At 37.3% G+C, this 20,383-nt stretch overlaps 1 protein-coding gene and 1 long non-coding RNA gene across 5 annotated transcripts in view; one reads left to right on the top strand and one right to left on the bottom strand.

Annotated features, from left to right (window-relative positions):
• The window catches only part of KCNT2 (potassium sodium-activated channel subfamily T member 2), a 112,727-nt gene that overhangs the window by 37,810 nt on the left and 54,534 nt on the right, over window positions 1–20,383 (bottom strand). For all 4 annotated transcript variants that reach the window (XM_050977595.1, XM_030226508.2, XM_030226509.2 and 1 more), the window contains 5 exons: window positions 13,288–13,468; window positions 11,063–11,227; window positions 9,403–9,539; window positions 7,491–7,554; window positions 2,706–2,814 (listed from right to left, as the gene is read on the bottom strand). In XM_050977595.1, coding sequence (XP_050833552.1) covers window positions 2,706–2,814; window positions 7,491–7,554; window positions 9,403–9,539; window positions 11,063–11,227; window positions 13,288–13,468 — 656 coding nt within the window. The remainder of the gene's footprint in view (window positions 1–2,705; window positions 2,815–7,490; window positions 7,555–9,402; window positions 9,540–11,062; window positions 11,228–13,287; window positions 13,469–20,383) is intronic.
• Window positions 4,336–19,886, top strand: LOC127059865 (uncharacterized). The gene is made up of 3 exons (XR_007778168.1): window positions 4,336–4,458; window positions 11,984–12,056; window positions 19,799–19,886. It is a non-coding gene; the product is annotated as an uncharacterized LOC127059865 (long non-coding RNA).

Here is a 20,383-nt window from a genome sequence, read left to right as displayed (position 1 = left end):
GTGATTATATATAATTTCTAAATATTCACATATGCACACACATACACACAAAAACTATAAAAGTTTTAAGTTCAGCTCAGAAAATATTGAATTTAGTAGTCCCTGAATTGCATAAATATATTGCTCTGCTGTGGAAAATCTTCACTTTATTTCCCATTTGTGCTGAAATGCAAGGCCAGGAGCTTGCACCAAGGGTACATGGCCTTGTGTAGCCTTGTGTGTTTGAAAGAAAAGTGGGAAGATTAAGAATCTAACTGCCAGCATTATTGAAAGAAAAACTGGGCATGTCAAGGCATTTTTATATTGGAAACTACTAGGGAGAAATCAAAGTGTTTCAGCTTAAGAGATAAGATAGTTCCCCATCTGATGACTGTCATGTTAACAGTGGCTGTGTATTTTAAGTGTTCACACCTTAAACTTGCAAAGGGTTTTGCTGGGGCAAACATTTATGCCACTGTAGCAATGTAAGCAGGTTAATATTTTAAACAAAGTAGTTAAAATCCACTGTAAAAAAAGTCAGAAGGCACAGAATGCACAGATGTGTGTGTGGCACCAGGTGGAAAGTCAGGAAACCTGACTTTCTGACAGGTCATATGAGCCTGGCCAAGGTGCCTCCATTCTCTTGCTTTGAGGACAAAAATAAGTTCTCATTGTCTCATTAAAGACAGGGAGGATGTTTAAGTCTTGTTTATAGGATGGGAATACATTATAATAACTGCCTTTCCCATATAGTGTTCCCTACTCCTATAGGAACATGCAGTCAGTGTCTGAATTTCAGGACTGTCTCATGCAATCTAGGAGGACTGGTCAGCCTAATATAAGCTGCTGAGAAAATGGGCTTCTAGTGCTTTATATATTTTTAGTGTAGTTAAAAGCTAAACTTTAGTTAGGAGGACTATTTGGTTGTATTTCTTCTAAATTCAAAAACTTCATTTTTGACAGCTGTAGTCTCTAAAACTCTGTGTAAAGGAAAAAAAAGGATGAAGAAGAAATCCTATTACTGAGTATTTCAGGTTTATAAAAATGCCCAGTATTGTTTTGGGAAACCTCTGGAAGAAAATAGTCATTTTTTTCAAGGAATATCAGATTTAAAAGAAGCTTTTACATTAAGGCAGTAATAAAGCAGCCCCGAATCATAATAGGAAAAGCACTTAGAAAAATGTTCCAGATGGTTGTGACAAATTTCACTCGTAAACACTCTGGACAGGTCTGTAGTCTGCAGCCCCCACTGGGTACATGTTTCAGGATGATGAAGTGTTGGGTGACATTAATACAAAAGGAGATCCTCTCAGGAAAATGTATGCCAACTAATATTGTTCTCATGGCTCCAGCAGTGCCTAACCATCTGCAGTAGGTGAACATCCAGTGGTGATGCTGAAGTTCAACTGAAGGAAATTTTACCAAAAGAGGTTTTCTGGGTTTTTTGGTTTGTTGTTTTGTTGGTTTTTGCTTTTTTTTTTAATATGGTCCAAATTCTGTAACACTTTGAACAGACATGAAAAATTGCCTCTGATTTGGAAGTCTAGTTGTATATAAGCTCCTACAGAGACAAGCCATTAGGAATAATGAAACTCTCTTAAAAGCACAATTTGGAATAACAAATTAACACAGTTACTGATAAAGGAAAGCGGCCATGGCTAAGGGAGCAGGGATTCTGTTTGTGCCGGCTGCTTTTAAGGGGGAGATGAAAAAGTACCATCATTCTCATCCCAGCATGAGCATTATTCCCCTCTGTGCCATTTCATAGCCTGAGATTACACTTTATAACTTCAGAACTGCTACTGATGGGGTTTTCTTCTTCTTTCTAACCCAGTGGTAAATTCCGTAGCTTTTAAAATTACAGCTTTAACTGTTGCTCTGGAACTGTTCTGCTGGAATTTGCTTTTTCGTCACATTCTGGGATGATGGAGGAGACTAATATTTTTCCACAGAGTTGTTTTTATTTTTGCATGAATCAGCAATCTTTTCTTCCTTGGAATATAATTCAAGAAAATTGAATTTTCAAAATTGCAGCTAAAAAGGAAAGCTTCTCTTCTACTTCAGAGCTATTTCTCCAAAAGTATTTGTGTGTTTTTGCACATGAGCATTTTTACAAGAAAGAGGAACATATAATGCAGAGAAATAGTTTGTCAAATACAAGATGGTAATCTTTTCTTACAAGAGTGGATTTTCTCAGATTTCTTAACATCATTTTGCATTTGATGCCATGGTTTCTAAGGCATGCATTTACTAGATATGGAATTAAATTCTATGTCTCTTTTGAAAATATTTGCAAGTAACTAAAATCATGTTTTCCATACCACTTGGTAAAAACCAGTCTAATGAGAAGATTTTTCCCTCAATCATTTGTTGGACTAAATCTGAATAGATCTCCTTATACACCCATAGTAACTATGTATTAGGAGAGAGAAATGAATTACAGCCATGGGTACAATAACCTGGAGACTTACCTGTATCTGGAATAAAGGAGTAGTTATACATCAAATAATCATACTCTCTATATTATGTAGCATAAAACTATTAATTCTTAGAAGTGCTTGTATGTAAGTCTATACCAGGGCTAGGATGTGTACTATTTTACAAAACTGCACATTTAATCAGTTTCTAAGTGGTAAATGTGCCCAGGGATTCTCACTTTGTTGTGTTCATCAAACAAACTGTCAAACACTAACGAGTGATTCAAATGACAGCAGTCTTCCACTTACCTGCAAACTTGATGTGGAATTTATTCTCAGGCTTCAGGATCTGAACATACAAAGGACAATTTGGAGCAAAGTCTTTAACTGCCCATGCTCTTAAAATAGTTTGGTGATCCTAGAAGAAAGAGTACAAGGGGATGCCAATGAAATAAAAATAGGTCAGATTAGAAAAGGAATCTATTATCAGACTTGCTCCATTGAAAAAAACTCATTTTAGAACCATGTTTCACCAGCTGGTATGGATGTTTATGTGCAAGTTATATAATTAATATTACGTATTAATTTCCAGCAATCTTCCACTAATAAGGTATTTTGAGCCTCTCCTATCTTCCTGCAAATGCTAATGATTGTGTTATTTGGAAAGGGGGAGCATTTGGATATGGAATGATTGTGTGAAAACTTAAGATAGGAGTGATTAGTCATGTCTAATTAATCAAGAATTATGTAGCATAGATGTCCTTCCAAAGAGACTCATAATTAAAATAGCATTAACTGATGACATCAGGAACTGAGAGTTTAAAATTGTGCATAATTCTAAAAAATCAGTTTAATTAAAAGCAGATCTGAATTTTTGTGGAACTAAAACATTTGCACAACTGATGTCAGGATTTAGCCAGCTATTAACCAAAGATTCCAAGAGATTTTCCAGGCTGTTAGTTTTTGTTCTTGTTACCACATGGCAAGAATGAGTTAACTACAGGGTGAACACTGCTATCCATAAAAGTCATCTATGTGATAGCGCATTCCTCTTTTGAATTCTGTGATGTAAGACTAATTCCAGGGTATCATCCATTGGTTTTTATTTATTTCAAAACAAAAAGAAACATTTTAGAGCAGTATCTAGGAAGCCATTCCTGGATTGAAATGCCTTACCTAGTCATGAAATTGGTGGTATTTAAAGATAAAATATAAAGAATGATTCATTATGTTTGCAGCATCAGCAGTAAGAAAAGGTTTCAGACTTGTGAACACAAGGGAAAATCTCTGCCTGGAACAGAGTGTAATTGACATTTTCAAGCCATAATATTTTATTATCAATTGAGATGTTACCAGGTTTTTCTACCAGAAAAACTAAAATGACTAAAGAGGATGGCAAAATATCTTATTTCATATTTTTCTTATTCGTTGTTTTATAGATGTAGGATTGCTCTGCCCAGCCAGGAGATTTAAGAGCATGGGTGTAACCTGCTCTAGGTTTTCCTTGTATGCAGCCACTTTTTTTTTTTTTTTTTTCCTTTTCTGTAACACAGGGCAAGTTACCCTCCTCAGGATTTTGTGTTTGTGTGTGCTGTTGGATTTTCTTCTGTTTTTCTTAAGGTAATGACACAGCAACGCAGCTTAGAAGCAGCAAATGACTGGGTAATGTGCTGTGACACAGCTATGCTACATGCCTAGTAATATAGTTATCTCTAGGTTAGATATTTCCTTGGATCTTTGTAATTATAATTTTTTTAAAGCCTGGTTTTATCAGAATGTGCAATAATTGTTAAATGTAAGAATAAAGATTTCATTATAAAATTATTCAAATTACACTGTTTTGTTAAAAACTCAAACAAACCTAGACCCACATATCAACTCAGTGGGTATGCACTGTTAATCTCATACCCTTGCATTATTGTTTCTTTTTTTCTCTTTCCAGTTGGTATATCCGTGTGTTTGTGTACAAAAGCTGCTTATTTTGTTCCCAAGTTTTTTGCTCAGTTATTCTCCCAAATTCCACTCTGAAGAAGCACTCCAGGGGAGAGAAAGAAAAATACAGGTAGGCACCTTAAGTGATTTCTTAGATTCAGTCTCTTCATACATATTGTGGCTCTCTGTTTTAAAATGTAGCAATTTCTATGCTATATTGCAATAACTTTAAAAAATGTTCACCTTTCTCCCAATTTATGGTATATATGTACACACAACAAACTGAGGTAACTGAAACAAAATTATGCTTCTGTTCCCATTATTAAATATTTGTGTCTTTGGAAGGTGAGGGGAAAAAAATATATCCTCTTCTATGTGATCTCCACACAATGAACTGCAGTCAGTGATCAAAAATTACCACAGATACAAATGGTGATTAATATAGAGGTGATATTTAAGTTCATGTATGAAAAGCTGCAAGTTTTAGAGTGGGTGTATTTCAATCATAAGAACTCAAGGAAATGCATTTAATATGTATTTTAAAGTAGCTCTGTTAATTGAATCTCTTTTTTGCCACACTTAACTTGATAAATTAGTTATACCCTGCTATGTTTGCATCCATATTGTGATGCCATTAAGGCATTGTAATTTAGATTACCAGTACAGCAGAGTCACACATTTGATTAATGAAAGGGAAAAAAAAAAAAAGGTTCAAGCTTGAATTGGACCATCTCTGAATTTTCAGAAAGCCTCAGAACAAAGCTGTCAGCAACAGCAGAAGTGATGTAACTAGAAGTCATTAACTAACAAAATAGCAAGCATTGAACAGCCAAGGGTGTCCATGGCAAATGAGTAAATCCTCTGCTTGAGCATTGGAGCTGGGGGGATAAAAACCCTCACAGGCCTCAAAAAATCACTGGAGTAACAACAGCTCTTCTGGTCAGGAATCTCCTCTTTTTATTTTGACAGCTGTCATGCACAGGAGAGGATCCAAGGCTCTTTTAGCAGTTTGTCAGCTTCTCAACAACAGCAGGGTAAAATCAGTGGTACTCATAAAGACTGTTACTTGGATGACAGCTGAACTTCCTTCAGCCCTGTGACAAACAAACCTTCTGTATACTAACATGAGGCTGGAGCAGTGTAGGAAATACAATAAATTTCATTTCACAGCCCTAGGGGGCAGTAAGACAAAATAGTTTTTAAAAAGTTTAAGAATTTTCTGCTTGCAGTATAAATAATTGCATTCCCTGTGAAAAGGAGAGAACAAGGCAGAGAGGTGACACCTTGTTTCAAAGCTTTAGATGCCACTGACCCTGAGAAGTCACTGTGGCCCAGTGGAAGGGACCAGGAGAGGGTCTTTGGTGAGATGTGCCTGTTTGTGTGCTCCAGGTACAAAGAGAAATGAGATTTGACAAGTCTGCAGTGGCAGCTGAAGGGTGCCAGGTACCATTCTGGTATTTCCTGAGGGCAGAAAGGAAGAGCTGCAGTGGGCCATGGCTCCAAGCCAAAGCTGCACCATGCTGGCCACAGTGGATGGGAGCTCTGGGAGCTCCGTGCTGAGCCCACTGCCTGCCCTACAGCAGAGTCCAGCAGAGCTGAAAATTGTCTTTTCTTTGCATAAATGCTGAAGCAGTTATGAGCTGAGATGAGCAGCTGACTGGTGGTATTGCTGTCCTTAATGCTGCATAAACCCTGCCAGTGCACTGTAAATCACACTCTGATTTTATGGGATTTCTCATTTGTAACCACTGTGCAACTCTCAAGTACATTATGTGAAATGAGATGTTGCAGCTGATTTATTCTGAATTATGAAATCATGGCTGATTTAGATAAGACACCCGGGCTATTTTGGAATTTTTCAGTCTCCTAGAAGTTACAGGTATTTTTCCAGGTATTTGCAAGAACTCCTGCTCATTCTTACCTTTAAATAGCCCAGACCCTCTGTCACTTCCAAGAAGTAGGTCTGCCTTGCTTGGCTACTCTGGGATTACTAACTGCCAGTTCAGTGGCTTTCACTGCTGTATTTTCAGGAGTCTATTGCTGATGAGTCAAATTCAAAGTCCTTAGGGTCAGTAAGTTTAAATGTCATAGCAGGAGCACAGGTTTATGTCTCATGGAACTCAGTGAATTTCTCCAAGGGCTGGGTCCAGAACAGGATCTTAGCTAAGATCTTTTAACAAAGTTCTGATGCCAGATGAAGTAGCAAGTGATAGAGATATTAAGTAATGTTACAGATATCATGCAAAGCTCTCATTTCCCATTTTTTACTATATCTGTTTTCAACACTTAGAAAAATAATTGCTATTTCTTAGAATGTAGCACCAAAGCAGTATTTTTATTTAAGATTGCTTAAAATATAGTTACTGAATTATAAATACTGGTTTCTGTCTTGTTAGCCAATTTATAAGCATCTTCAGGGATACTCAGTCTAATACTGAACCCCTTTGGAGTTCAAGATTGAACAGAATGAGGCAAGACTGCAATAATTTATTGTAGTGCACATGGGGAAAAATTTCAAGTTATGTTCATAAATCCATCCTCAGTGAATTTTTTTTCTGGATATCTGTGATCAGTAAATAATTTCATTAGCTGGAAGAGTTCTAGTTCATACAGTTTAATTCTTTTATCACAGATGCACTGCACAGAAGTTGGTATTAGCAGTGTTCCTTTGTGGACAGTAACTTACCTGACTGCAAATAGCAACCAGCATGGGCAAACCTATAGAAAGTTATTAGAAGAATCTTGCAGTTTTTCATTTTTAAAAATGGCCAATATGAAAAATGGTCAAATAGTCTCATATATACTGGTTACTTGTATTAGTCACAAATTTATTTATGAAGTTGAATTCAGGCTTTACTTCATTAGTTCTGAATTGCTTCTGAATTTACTTCATTAGTTCTGAATATACCAGTCAGTTGATACCTGTCTCTTTCCTGATTTAATAAATACAACTGATTAAACTGAATATCTAGAGCAGTTCAGGTACTTTGCATTTTGACAGAGCAGCATTCTTGGAAGTGATTAATAACCAGTTATCAATGTATCCATTATCTACTATGAGAGTACTTTAATGCTGTTCTACCCTTGTTGCATAAAAAACCTGAGAGGGAAGTCAGGGCAGTAAAACCTGTCCAAGCTGTCATTTCTCCCTCCCCAACTTACAGCTGCTGTCCTGTCCACCTCACAGCGGCTGCTCAGGATGAAACAGGCTTCAGCATTGTCCATCCTGGAAGAGAGGAGACAAACCTGTCACAGCCCAAGCAGGGACCCACTGGACTCCTGTCTCACAGTCAGTCTTGCACAGAGAAAGAGAACGCAGACAAAGTTGAGTCTGTTCTCATTTCTTACCCTGCTGACAGTAAAAGCTGTGCCAAAGTAGTAAAAGCAGAGTGGCCTCAAACTTAATTTGCAAAGTATTTATCTGCCATGAGTATGGCAGGTGAATAAAGAGCACCAGTCTGCCTGGTGTGAAAGAGTGCAATATGGACTCTTATTACTGGTGAGAACGAACAAGAGGGGCAGGTAATAGACTTGTCTTGCCTAGTGAGAGCAGGAAGTTGGGTAGATGTACAAGAATAATGTGTTTGGGATAAATAGCAGACATTTCTGTGTACATATGCATTAAATGAACTATTTCCAGTTCACAGTGTCTTTGATTAGAAGAAATCATATTGCTCTGTGAGCAATTCTATGAGCAATCAATTGCTCTATAGCAATTTCAGCTAAGCATAGGAGTAGTACTGGGAAGAGAGGGTCTTTACCAAAGTTATAGGAAAGAAAATTCAGTAAAATTAGATGAGATTTTTTTGCAAAAATACAGTCTTTTCTAATTGGCTATTCAGTACTGATGCAGTCACCCAACTGTGGGTGTTCCTTTACTTTTTGGTGTTACCTTTATCATGTTATTTTGACATTGGTTCACATATAATATAGAGATACATTTTGATAATGAGACCCTTCTTGATTATTTTTTGTTGTTGGTAAACATTACTTTATTTATTAGAAGAATTTTATCATGTGCCTTGTTAGCTCCTCAGTACATTATGTTCTCATTAAAAAGAAATGCACCAAACATCTTGGGTACTGGGTTATATTTCATATCCAATGTTCTATTAAATTCCCACTATGCTTCTTCCCTCAGGAGAGGTTGAAAATTATTCTGTGACAGGTACATTCAATTACATGTTCTGCAGGAAAAAGCACAGTTCCACAGCTGACTACCTCCAGGTTATTATAAGTGAAATTCAAGATTATATTTAGGGAACAGCCTAATTTTAATTCTTGTAATGTGTAGAACAAATGTCAGCTAAATCCACATATGAATTCCTTCTTGAAATCAGCAAGAAAGCAAAAAGGAAAAAAAAAAAAAAAAGAAAGAAGGATCTCTCCAAAAGAAAATTTCTAATCTTGAACAAAGCTTTCTTGTCTTGTCAAATTTTAAACACTGTTTTTCAGTGGCAGAAGTCTGAGAAGGTAACACTGCTCATGAAGCTTCTCACAGATGAGATTCTTGGAAATAACTCCTCTCAGGTAAAGAATGACACAAATAGCCAGAGAGGTAATGGCTTAATTTTAGTTATCTGCAACACAGAGCAATGCAGATGAGTTAAATCAGTTATGTGCTAAGAATCACCTTTCCCTATCTTTGGAGAGTTTAAAGAGATGACCCTTCTGCATGAATTTCACTGTGAATTCCTCTGCAGCTCAACTGATTGAGCACTGGAGGGAGGTGTGTGTGAGGAACTCTGCTTGACTGATGTGTTTTGATAAAAGTCACTCACGATTAATTGGCAGAGAGCATCTTGGAAGTATGTGGTAAGAGGAAGGCTCTGAAGAGTTCAGGTATGTATAGCAGAATAGTTGATTAATGTTACCAGCCTGAACTTAAAAAAACCAAACTGTACATTGGGTTCAAAATTTCAGATATTAAGAAAAACAAGTTCTATCAAAGAGCTTTGCTTCACCTTCTAAATAAACATGGCTTTCCTTCTAGCACAGCTTTCTTTGCTTGTTAAACTTATTCACCAAACAGTAGGAATGAAAAAGTAAAAAAGAATGGACAATATTTGCCTACTTAGCTCTCAATAGGTCTTGATCTTTTAGGGCTGAGCCTTGCAGGTAGATAACTCTTTGGGACCACATTGGGATTTGTAACACCCTTCGGACCTGAGCATCCATCTCCGTAGGACACAAAATAACCACATAATAGTCCTGTCAAAATAGGAAAAAAAAAGGGGGGGAAATAGTCATGGTTAATGTTGCTGGAGAATGAGTCAGCAGTGACTTGAGATGTCAAAAATGTCTCGGATAAGACGCTGACAGACAGAATTTATTTTCTCAAAATTTCTCTTTCACATTAATGGGCCAGTCCAAACTGCTTCCTGTGCTACTTGGAAAAGCAAGGATGGTCTGAAGGATCCATAAGTGCACAAATGAAAAGGAGGGAGAAATGGAACATGGGAGAGGAGAGTGAGAGCTTAGGCCAGGCTGGTCATAGAAATCTTCCTTTCTGCAACACAGAGATTCTGCAGAAAGCAGAATTGCATTGGATGCAGTGTACCATCTGTATCCTTCAGCTTCTCGGTGCACAGAATCATTAAGGTTGGAAAAGATCTCCAAGATCATTGAGTCCAACTCAGTTTCAGCAGTGAAGGGAATGTATATCAGCCCTTTTAAGTTACCTGGGTAGTATTGGGGCTTTTGTTCTCTGTTTCCAGAGTATCACAGAGCCTGCTTCATTCTTCAGCTTAGTTAATAAAATGTTGTGTTTCAATTTGTGTTTGTACCTATAAAGAACTGTATTTCTTTGTGCAATTGCTTATGCCTCTTACTGGCTAATTGTTTTGGGGAATATTTTGGATTTGGGATTTGGGAAATTGCTGCTCAGCCATTTGAGGGTTGTATTTGTGTGATTCTTGGAGTAGTTAATGAAGCATGATGCCACAGGTAACTTAGTAAATAGAGAAGGTTTAGTAAAAGGCAGAGTCTGTAGCAAAGGCAATGATAATAAATCCAAATTGACATCTCATGGAAATAAGCTTCTAGATGTTCCATAAGCCATTTGACAAGTTTGCATTACCTAGGGAATATGTGTGCACTAACAAAATTCTGTCAACGTCTTTGTCCCTTGAAGTACATGCATTTATTTCTTCATTCCCACAATTCCAAGAGGATCTTATCTCTGCAATCCTGGACAATGTGATCTGGGATGACCCTGCCTGAGCAGGGAGGTTGGACCAGATGACCCCCAGTGATGCCTTCCAACCTGACCCATACTGTGCTTCCTAATGCTGGCAAAAAACAAAGCAAAATGTGAAAACCAAAGGACATTTTAATTGTGAGGATTTTTGGATCCAGTCCCAAAACAGTGGGAAAAAATAATTTGAGTAGCTTTCATTTATTTTCTGTTTTAGGGTAGAATCTAAGGAATTTTCAAGGGAATACCTGCTTCTTAAAAGGCTGGCACAATTCAACAAGACACTAATTCTACCTATTTTGTCTTTTCCCCTCAATACCTCAATTTAAAATGCCTCCAAACTCTGAATCTCATCTTCTTACTACAGATATAGCTTCCCAATTCAACTATCTATTCCCAAAATCAATTTTATGACTTAGGAATAATTTCAGAAACTTTTCTTAAAACAAACAAACAAAAAACCCCACAAAGAAAACAACAACAACCAAGCAGTGTTTTGAGGGGTTTTTTGGGGGGTTTATTTTTCCATTCTCAGTACCTGCAGTCTGGGGTGGGCATAGAATTCATTTAAGAAATCCATGAGTAAGTCAATCTTCAGAGAGCTCACACACAGCACAACGTGTTTTTCCGTCTGAGCTCTGTATCTGCTGTAGTTTCCTCCGGACTTTTGCCTCTCCATCCACAAATATGCCAGCTGTTCAAACTGCAAGAGATGCTGGTTGTCAGTGAAATAGAGACTAGTAGGTGAGGGCTGCAACTCTAGAATGACTTGGCAATGTAGCATTGTTTATCTCACATCCCTATGAAAAGCTGCCCTTAGCCCCATTATCTTTTTCTTTGTAGAATGTTCTCTAATAAGGTGATCACAAACCACAGCAATAGTGCCAGAATCCATCACATACAAACAGCAGTGAAAATTCATTAAATTACCATGGGAATACACTAAATCACAGGAGTTTAGAAAAGAATGAAGGCTGGTACCTTAATCCTTTAAGTATTTTATGCCTCTGAGCTCTCTTTTTCTAGTATTGTGACATAATTGCTTCCCTCGTATGAAAGGTTGAGTTTTCACACACATACTGTGAATATATTTGGAAAGAGGCACCATTTTCTCTTAGTTCAGGCAGTAACTCCTCCCAGAGATTTTATAATGATCTGAAGGTGATGTTCTGTAAACTCTCTTATCTGCCTTATAATTTTACATACAACTTAAACACACAGCAGCTGCTCATGCAGAATTTTTGCCTTTGTCAGCTGAACAATATATGCAGGTATGAGAATATTGTAGCAGTCTGTAAAGAAACACACAAGTACCACTTCAAAGCTTCTTGTAAGTAATACAGGCTTAATACTGAGATCAATTTAACTGCATGGCTGTGTGATAGCATCTTTTTCTCCTCCACCTTCCACTGATGGAGAGGCTGGATCGTGAATAATAACTGATTTCATTTCATTGCAGGGCTCAGGAGAGAATGCCTCCCACTCCATTATGTGTATGGAAAACTATATGAAGCCCCATTATCACTACAAAGGTAAAATATCAGTAGCTAATAACAGGTAAATTCATGTGAAATTCCAGTAGATTCTAGGTTATTTACTGCTCCTGTGCAGCTCCCGGGCCTGAATTTTGTATCAGAACCACCTTAAGGATGAAATTTCTATGTCCCAGGAAATTCCAAATTTCTTAAACAGAGCACATTTTAGTTTTCAATACAATATATATTTTACTAATTTTTCACTGAATGAGAATATAATTGTGGTGGTGAATATGTCTATGAATACATACATTCAATATTTAATTAGAGTGTTAAATAACTTCAAGAAAATTAATGCTGAAAGCTTGAGCTTCCACCCTCCCAGGGCTTGTGTGTTGTCTGCCCACACAGAGCTTTAGTTCTCTGCCAAAGAAGCAGAGACTGGAAACTATGGCTGTGTGAGAAACTTTGGAGCTTCATGGTCTAGCAGGTCTACTGTAAGCTTTGATAAAAATGCAGAGTGCCTCCCCACATCCTCTTTTTCTGGCACAAGGGCTGGGTGATCACCCTGTGTGGAACAGTGAACATCCTGGCAGGGTTTCCCATGTAACCTCAGGGTTTCTGTCATCCAGCCTCACCTAATGAGCTGGAAAACACTTGGTACAAATTTGATAAAGCTGACTGACTCCTTGAAATACTTGGATTTTCATAAAATGCTTTTTCCCTGTTGAAAGTGTTAGAAGTCCTAAACTTAGGCAGGCATGAAAAATTCCTAACTGTGCTGCTGGCTCTGTGTGCATGTGTTCCATACACAGCTGTGAACCCAATTTGCTTGAGTTGCAGATTTAATGAGATTTTTTTCAAGTTAGCACTGAGCTGTAAGAGTAAGAGAGGAAGTGGAGAGGACCAAGATTAGAAACAGGGAGAGCCTGCAGAGAAAAAGCTGTACTCATAAAGAAAGTGCTGGCTACTGTTGTGGGTTTTTTTCCTAATTGCTCCATTAATAACAAATCCATATCTCAGGATAAAGGAAGGCCTCTGTGGTACATGACTTCTGCTGAAAATGTTCATCAGCACTTGAAAATTGTTATCAATGCCCTGTTTTTTAGTATAAATCTAGAGTATAGGAGAACATAGGGGAAAAGGGGAGGAAAATCACGACAAGAGAGATAGATGGTTCTTTTTTCTGACATTTTCTGTGCAATAATAATAGTAACAATACATTATTTCAGTTATTGTTCCTTTGTTTCAAAAACAATTCTAAAGAGAAAAAAAAATCCACATTTACCTGTATGGGCAACACCACAAGAGCAACACAGATCATAATGACAACAAGCAGCTTTGAAGGCCATATCTTGGGTGTAACATCCCCAAAGCCCACAGTAGAAAATGTCACTATGCAGAAATAAAGGGAGTCAAAGAGAGTCAACCTGTTTCCTGCTCGTTCCAGATGCTGAATTCCACAAATACTACGTAGAAAAGAATGAATAAAGACATGAAAAATAAAAACTGTTCAAGCTTGATGATTATACGTGCAAAGAACTATTTTCAGAATTCATAAATTGCTTAGCAAGGACATTTTTTTCAAAGAAAAGTAAAAATTAGTATCAAATCAGAAGTGCTATATTGTTACAACTTTCAAGAGTCATTTGTAATAAAAGAAACACATTTTTGGTTATTCTAATATGACAGGCACAACTGTTGCTAGGTTTTGCTTAGTGGCTGTTGTGAAGGAGAGGTGGTATATAGAACATCATGGATTGATGCAACTCCTTTCTAAACCAGAACAAAACAGATGGTATAGAGCTGCCACCATTCAACATTTTCTATAGATATGTTTCAACTTTTTCAGGGAGGTTTGCTGCCATGGCCAAGAAAACTGCACATACAGCTTTCAGTAAATCTGTCTCTCTTTGTGCTGGTCTCTGGCCCTTTCTGTGCAAAGTTACTGATGTGAACCATCAGTTAGGAGAGCACACGTTGCACCCTGGGAGGTTTCTGCTGGCACAAATGGGTACTGACTCTCTGGAACAAAGTGAATGTGAGAACTGCAGAGTACTGAATTATCAGAGGAAAGAGCATCCAGGGTCAGCCTCCAGGTAGGAAGTGGGAGGTGGCAGCTGGTGAGATTCTGCTCACTGCAAGTACAGAGTAGAAATATGGGGCTGGGCTGGGTCTGTAATAGCAGAGCAAGTGGAGTTCACCCCTTCCAGTCACACATTCCTGAGAAGAAGTAAACAGCAGCCCAAGTTAACTGGTAATTACTTTTCTTGGAATCAGCATGATGTGCTTTTGGTTTTGAGAAGCTGTAACAGAATCTCTCCAGAGGTCATCCTGCTATTTCAAACATAGCAGATTTCAAAAATATTTCACTTTGTAAATATGTATCACGGCAAAGAGCTCCCCAAGCTTTAAATATGATCTTCTTTGATACAGTGGAATTACTTAGTTCAGTTCAGGCTTTTAAATTATATGCACCCATCTAAAAAAACCCCGATGTGTGAACCACCCTGAACAGCACTTCTCCCCTTTGGAGCTAGCAGGATGATTTTTCCTCAGAGAATTAGATAAATAATTAATAAATCATGCCATGTTCCTCAGTAATTATTCTAGAACATACTAAATATTATTTCTTCATGTATGGTATCCAGATGGTAAGAGTCCCTCATTAATATCTGCCATGGGAAGACCTTTGCATCACCAGGGAGACCCTGTGTTTATAACAGTGTTAGCAGTTGTTCTTCTTTTCTCTGTTCTGTTCTCCAAATATAATTTAGCTGTGGGCAGTGGCATTTCCAGAACATATGGATCAAATTCCCTGTTTCCTTTTCACAGTTCTAGCATTTGTAGTTTCACACATCTCAAAATGTTCTAAAAAGGGTGGGCTTTTTTCCCTGTTGTTTGCCTAAGTTTCATACTTCAGTCAGAACTGATATTTATATTCCCATCCAGTTCATCCCACATTTTTCACTGGAGTTGTAATCCAGATCTTCCATTATTTCACTGTCTTCACAGTTTTGCTGGGGTGGTTTTTTTTGGTTTTTTTTTTAGTAAAAGGATAATTATATTTTTGTCCCTGAAAATACTAACAGAAGGACTGTAAGTAATTATGCTAATGAAGCTTTCTTTTGGTCTCAGACAAGGAAGTTTCTCAGCTAAAGCCTTTTCTAGATTTAATATGAAATAATGAAGTATATTGTAAAGGCACTGAAGCATGGAAAAAGGAGCTATTTTAATATCAACATTCACATACGTTACCTGTAGTTTTAAAAGCAGAATGGAGATGGATTTTTAATTCTTTATTTTTATTACTCCTATTCACCTGTGTGCATTTTCTTCTTTCTAGTTGCTTTTGTGGATTTATCCCAGAAACACATAACCTTCACTTCAGGAATTAAGCTCATAAGGGCCAGGAAAGCCACAGTTACACTGAGCCAGGGATATGATTCCCCTCCAACAGGACTAGTACACCACTGCCCTCAGCAGATTAAATATCTGCAGATGGGGTTGTATTGAACCATAAGGCATGAGCCTATCATTGGTGGAAATGTAATTTTTCTGGTGCTCATACCTGGGAAATGGCTTGGTGTTTGTAAATGCAAAAGGGTTAGCTTTATTCCTTGTGTCTGACAGGATGGATTGAAATATAAAAATTTGGTACCTTCAGGCTGGATTTTTTTCTAATTTTCAAGGACTTAGAATTGTTTATTTCTTCATCTTTTTGTAAAACCTTAATATTTTTAATAGCTTGATGATAGAAAAATTCAGGTCTTGAATTATTGTTGTTGTTGTTGTTATTATTAAGATTTCCATAGCCAGCCCACCCAGCTGAATTGAAATAAGGGAATATACCATGAACCATTTCAGCCTTTTCTTAGTGAACAAGAGAATTCCCACTGAATTTAGTGAGATCAAGATTTCATTTGATCAGCTCTACCCCCTTACAGTTCTATGTACTCCTGTTTCTTAAAGCCATCAAAATAATGTGCCTGATCCAAAATGTTGTGGATTTAAGATGTTTCTCATTGAACTTAGGGGGCATGAGCCAGAGCTTCACACATTTAGTTAACAATATTAAAGTCAGCAAGACAAGGGAGCTGCTTCTTTGCTGAAGAAGAAATTCAGCTCTTTTAACAACTTGTAGATCAAATTTATTTCTTTCCTCAAAATTATCTGCACCTCATTTGCAGTTCTGCCAAGCTGTACTTGAAGCCTTCACCCTGCATACAAGGGAATGATAAATCCAAAATCAGGTTACCAAGTCTGGGTGTTTTGGTGCTCTGCTGTTTGTCTTTAGTGGAGCCAGAGAGCACCAAACTGCAGAAAAAACTGTTTTTCAAAGAGACAGCTTTAAGGGAGTCTAATTAAAAATTAAAATACTACCTCTGTGACTACTCTCCCAAGAATATTACACTTTCAGCTCACCAGCTCTGTCTTTAGAGAAATGTTACTCAGCATTGATGGCACATTCCCATCTGTCTGGGAATTACCTGATTACACTGCAGAGAGAGTGCAGTGGAACATCAGTGGGTGCCCAAGAAGCCAAGTCCACATGGATTAGTTATTCCATTCCCCACATCTCATTTACATCTTTTAATGCATCCCAATTCCTAGCTGAACAGTAGGATCAGCTTTCTTTTTCAGAAATGAAGTGTTAATCATTACTTTTCAGCATAAATTCTGCATGTAAAAGTACACTTCTTTCTTATGTTTCCTGACATAAGGAAATGTGCAATAATTCAGGCTTCATATTTTGCCTGGTTTGATATTTTTGGTGATATTTTTACCTCCTTGTTTGCTTCCTCTTCCTCTTTCATCTCCTGAAGCTAAGTAATTTATTTAGTCATCCTTGGATAAACAAAATTATTTCAAGCAGGAAAAGAATGACAGTAAAGGCAATGCTAACACCTACTTGTTTTTGTGGAGAAAATAAACCACAGTAATAATCAGTACACAGAGAGTCCCTAGTCAAACATAAGGCAAATTCAGCACCTTCTATGCCAATTTTAGGACTCCTGTGAATTCAGGAAGGTTGTCTTTTCACAATGGATCTAAGGGAGGCACTCACAACAAAACAAATTTGCTTCAATGCAGAGATTTAGTATTTCTAAAAAACCCCACAGAAAGCCAAACTGTCTGCTGAAGCAAAAGTACTATCGCAAAATGTATTACAAACATCCAGAGGATAGAAGTAATATTTCCAAACACTCTGCTACCACTGCACTTGAAAAACAAAAAGTAAAGAGAATAACATGTAATCTCTGAAGATTGGTAATGTTTATTTTGGGTATTACTTGAACTGTTGAGAGTTCAGTCTCTGTTTTACTGGAAGCTTTCTTTCTAGTTCCAGGAATCTTTGTTTGCTTGAGTGTCTTATGTGCCAAAACCAACTCCTGTTTGTAAATAAACTGTCTTTACATGCACTACAGAAATAAATCCTGCAGAATAAAATAATCCCTGAGACAGTCAGGTTTTTATCATGCTGCAGAAGCATGTCACAGAAATGGCTGTAACAAGAACCATTTGAGCAGCATTTTGCAAACATTGTACATTAACTATCCTTATTTATAACTAATTGTTTGGAGTCGATTTAATCTCAATTTATATTTTCATTTGTCGGCATTGACAAATTAATTTGATTTCTACATTTCATTTCTAGAGAAAATTATTGTTTACACATAGAGATTCTTGAGGTCTAGAATAATGCACCAGAGCCTGAGCCAAAAGTCAGAGCTGCTTCTGTGTGCTGAGGATTAGGCAGCAATTAGCAGCACTTTTCTGTGGACCTGTACCTTTGAGCTCCACCTTGTGTAATGACTTTGCCATGTTTGCAGCAGGGACTGGCTAATGAATGTGTTGAAATCCACATGGATCCATTTGATCAGGTTCAGTGTGATTCTGGGGCAAAGGCTCAGTGCTTCTGTACTACAGAAGCTACACCTGAACTAACTCACAAGCCCAGCAATCCTGCTAAAGCAAATGTCCTCAGCAGTTTCTCACATCCAAAACTCTGAACAATTTCCTCATATCCTACCAGAGAATTGTGATGCTAGAAAAAATTAGAAATTAAACTCTCATTATTTGATTGTCCTATACTGCCAATTGTTGGTAATGTTATTTTAACAATTTATGAGCCTACTATCACAGATTTTTTTCTTTTTTCTTTATGAGAAAAATTGGAATGAACTATCAGTCAACAAAACTGTTGACAGACCACTAATTCTAGCAAATATTCATGGGTAAAGTACAAATACAGTGAAATACTGAAGAAAAGGACCATGTTGACTTTCCAGGAAATACAGACCAGCATTTGAGACATTTTTTACCATGGTAGTGACTGTAACTGCTTAAGGAAACTTCCTCAGTCTCTACATCAAAATAAAAGGTACCTATAGAACATTTCATTCTTCAGTCTCACTCTAGAAGATGTAGTATCTCATAAAAGTCTGTTAAATTTATAGAGGTCTTGCTTAAAAAGCTGGTAAAAGGTGCTCACTACTTGCCAAAGACGTTAATATTAAGCTGGTGCCAGTCTTAAATCCTTGAAATGAAAATGGTGTTGGGACTAATGCTGTATTTGGAGAATGCCCTGCTTTTTACAGAGGAAAACAGTTTTTCATACTAGAAATTGTCTCTGTGGGGTGTTCAGTCTTCTCTAGAACATCATGTAGAGCCAGATGCAGTTTTGTCCCATATTTTAAAATCAGACATTATGGAACAGCAATTCTCAGTGTGGAGAGTTAGTATTCATATGATCATTAGACATGCAATTTTCACAAACTCTGGGTTGAATACTGATATAACTGGAGGGACATTAAAGTGCATTTCTTTTTCATTCCCCCTATCAGATGCATATGGAAATACTGTCTGTTGACTTCTGAGTGACAATACATGCAGAAGGTGAAGCTGTTGGTAATCACCCTACTGTGACCTAAAAACCTGATGCTTTCTGACAGAAACCCTGACTCTTGTGTAAATAATGAAGAGGCAAACAAAAAGAACAAGGGATATGCAGAAAATGCAGCAAGTAAAAGAGAGAAGCAACAATCACAAAATCTGACCAATAATAAAATGCTAATCCCACCCAAAAGCCCTGAATATGAGGTTTTAACTTGAAAAAACCAAATGCTTCATTTTTTTTCCAAGCCTTGTGCCTCCTCTCAGGTCTTTTCTAAAATCAGTGGGTTTTTTCTAATTTATTTTTTAAAAGTAATTTTCCATAAACAATATTAAAATAGAAAAAAACCCCAATGGTTTAAGTAGATGTACTTTCATAAAGTTAATATGACAGAATTTGGTACAATGTATCACATAAAATATATCAAATTGAAGCATTACAATGAGAAGTCACTATTTTTACCTTTCATTCCACATAAAAGGCTTTAAAGCTGTAGGAATTACTGAATTTCATTACAAAGAAAATATTAATTGCATACAAGACAGTGAAAGAAATGAGGGAGAACTGCTGGCTGGAAAGATGAAGGTTGTCAGGCTGTCTTTAAAGTAAATAGGTAGAGAATTCCCTGGCTGTTCTTAGTTGGCAACAAGTCAGCTAACAAATGCAGCAGATCAGCTGCAAGGTATTCCCTGACAGGACAAAAGAGACACTGGACATTGTGATTTCTTAATATTAATGGACAAGAATTGTAACAATCTCAGACATTTTTGCAACTCTAATGTCACTTCATCTGACAGTTCAGCATAAATCTACTTTTCCAGATATATTTTTCTCAAAGACCAGCATTTCTTTTCACACAACACTGTCTCTTTTTTTTTTTTTTTTTTTTTTTTTTTTCCAGAATCACAGTAGGGAAGGGGAAGACTTGGATTAATTCAGCAGGCTTTGAATCAAAACTTTTCAGTTCTGTGGGACTTGGAACACAAGCTGAGGTAAGGGCGATGAATTTGCTTTCACTACACAACAATGCCACCATGTCAGAAATTAATTCAGACCTTCTCTTCAGATGGAAAGGTCATTTTTGTTTATATTCCAATTTTATCTGTATCCCAAATGATGATGTTTGATGATATGATCATTACTTACCCATGGTGTCCTTTATAAGCCTTTTCCTTCCCCAAAGATCAGAACATTATATGCAGCTAATGGTTGCAAAAACTGAACTTATAAAAATAAACTTTCCCCCTAGGAACTCATGTGACTTCCAGCAACTGCAGAACATCATGTTAAGCAGAATAGGGTATTATGAAATGAGCAAGTGTATATAAATATTTGTTGAAGCTGGGTGAGAACCTTTCTACTCCTTCTGCTGCCTTTAGTGGGATAAGAAGTGGAGCTGCAATTAAGGAGCTCTGGTCATTGAGATGCACCAGCAGGGTCCCTCTGTGGGCAGCCTTCAGCTCAGTGTGTTTCCACAGGCAGGTCT

Source organism: Serinus canaria, chromosome 8 (genome assembly GCF_022539315.1).
Source record: "Serinus canaria isolate serCan28SL12 chromosome 8, serCan2020, whole genome shotgun sequence".
NCBI lineage: Eukaryota > Metazoa > Chordata > Aves > Passeriformes > Fringillidae > Serinus > Serinus canaria.
Note: the sequence above shows the minus strand (reverse complement) of the source record. Positions and strands in the feature narration are given on the sequence as shown.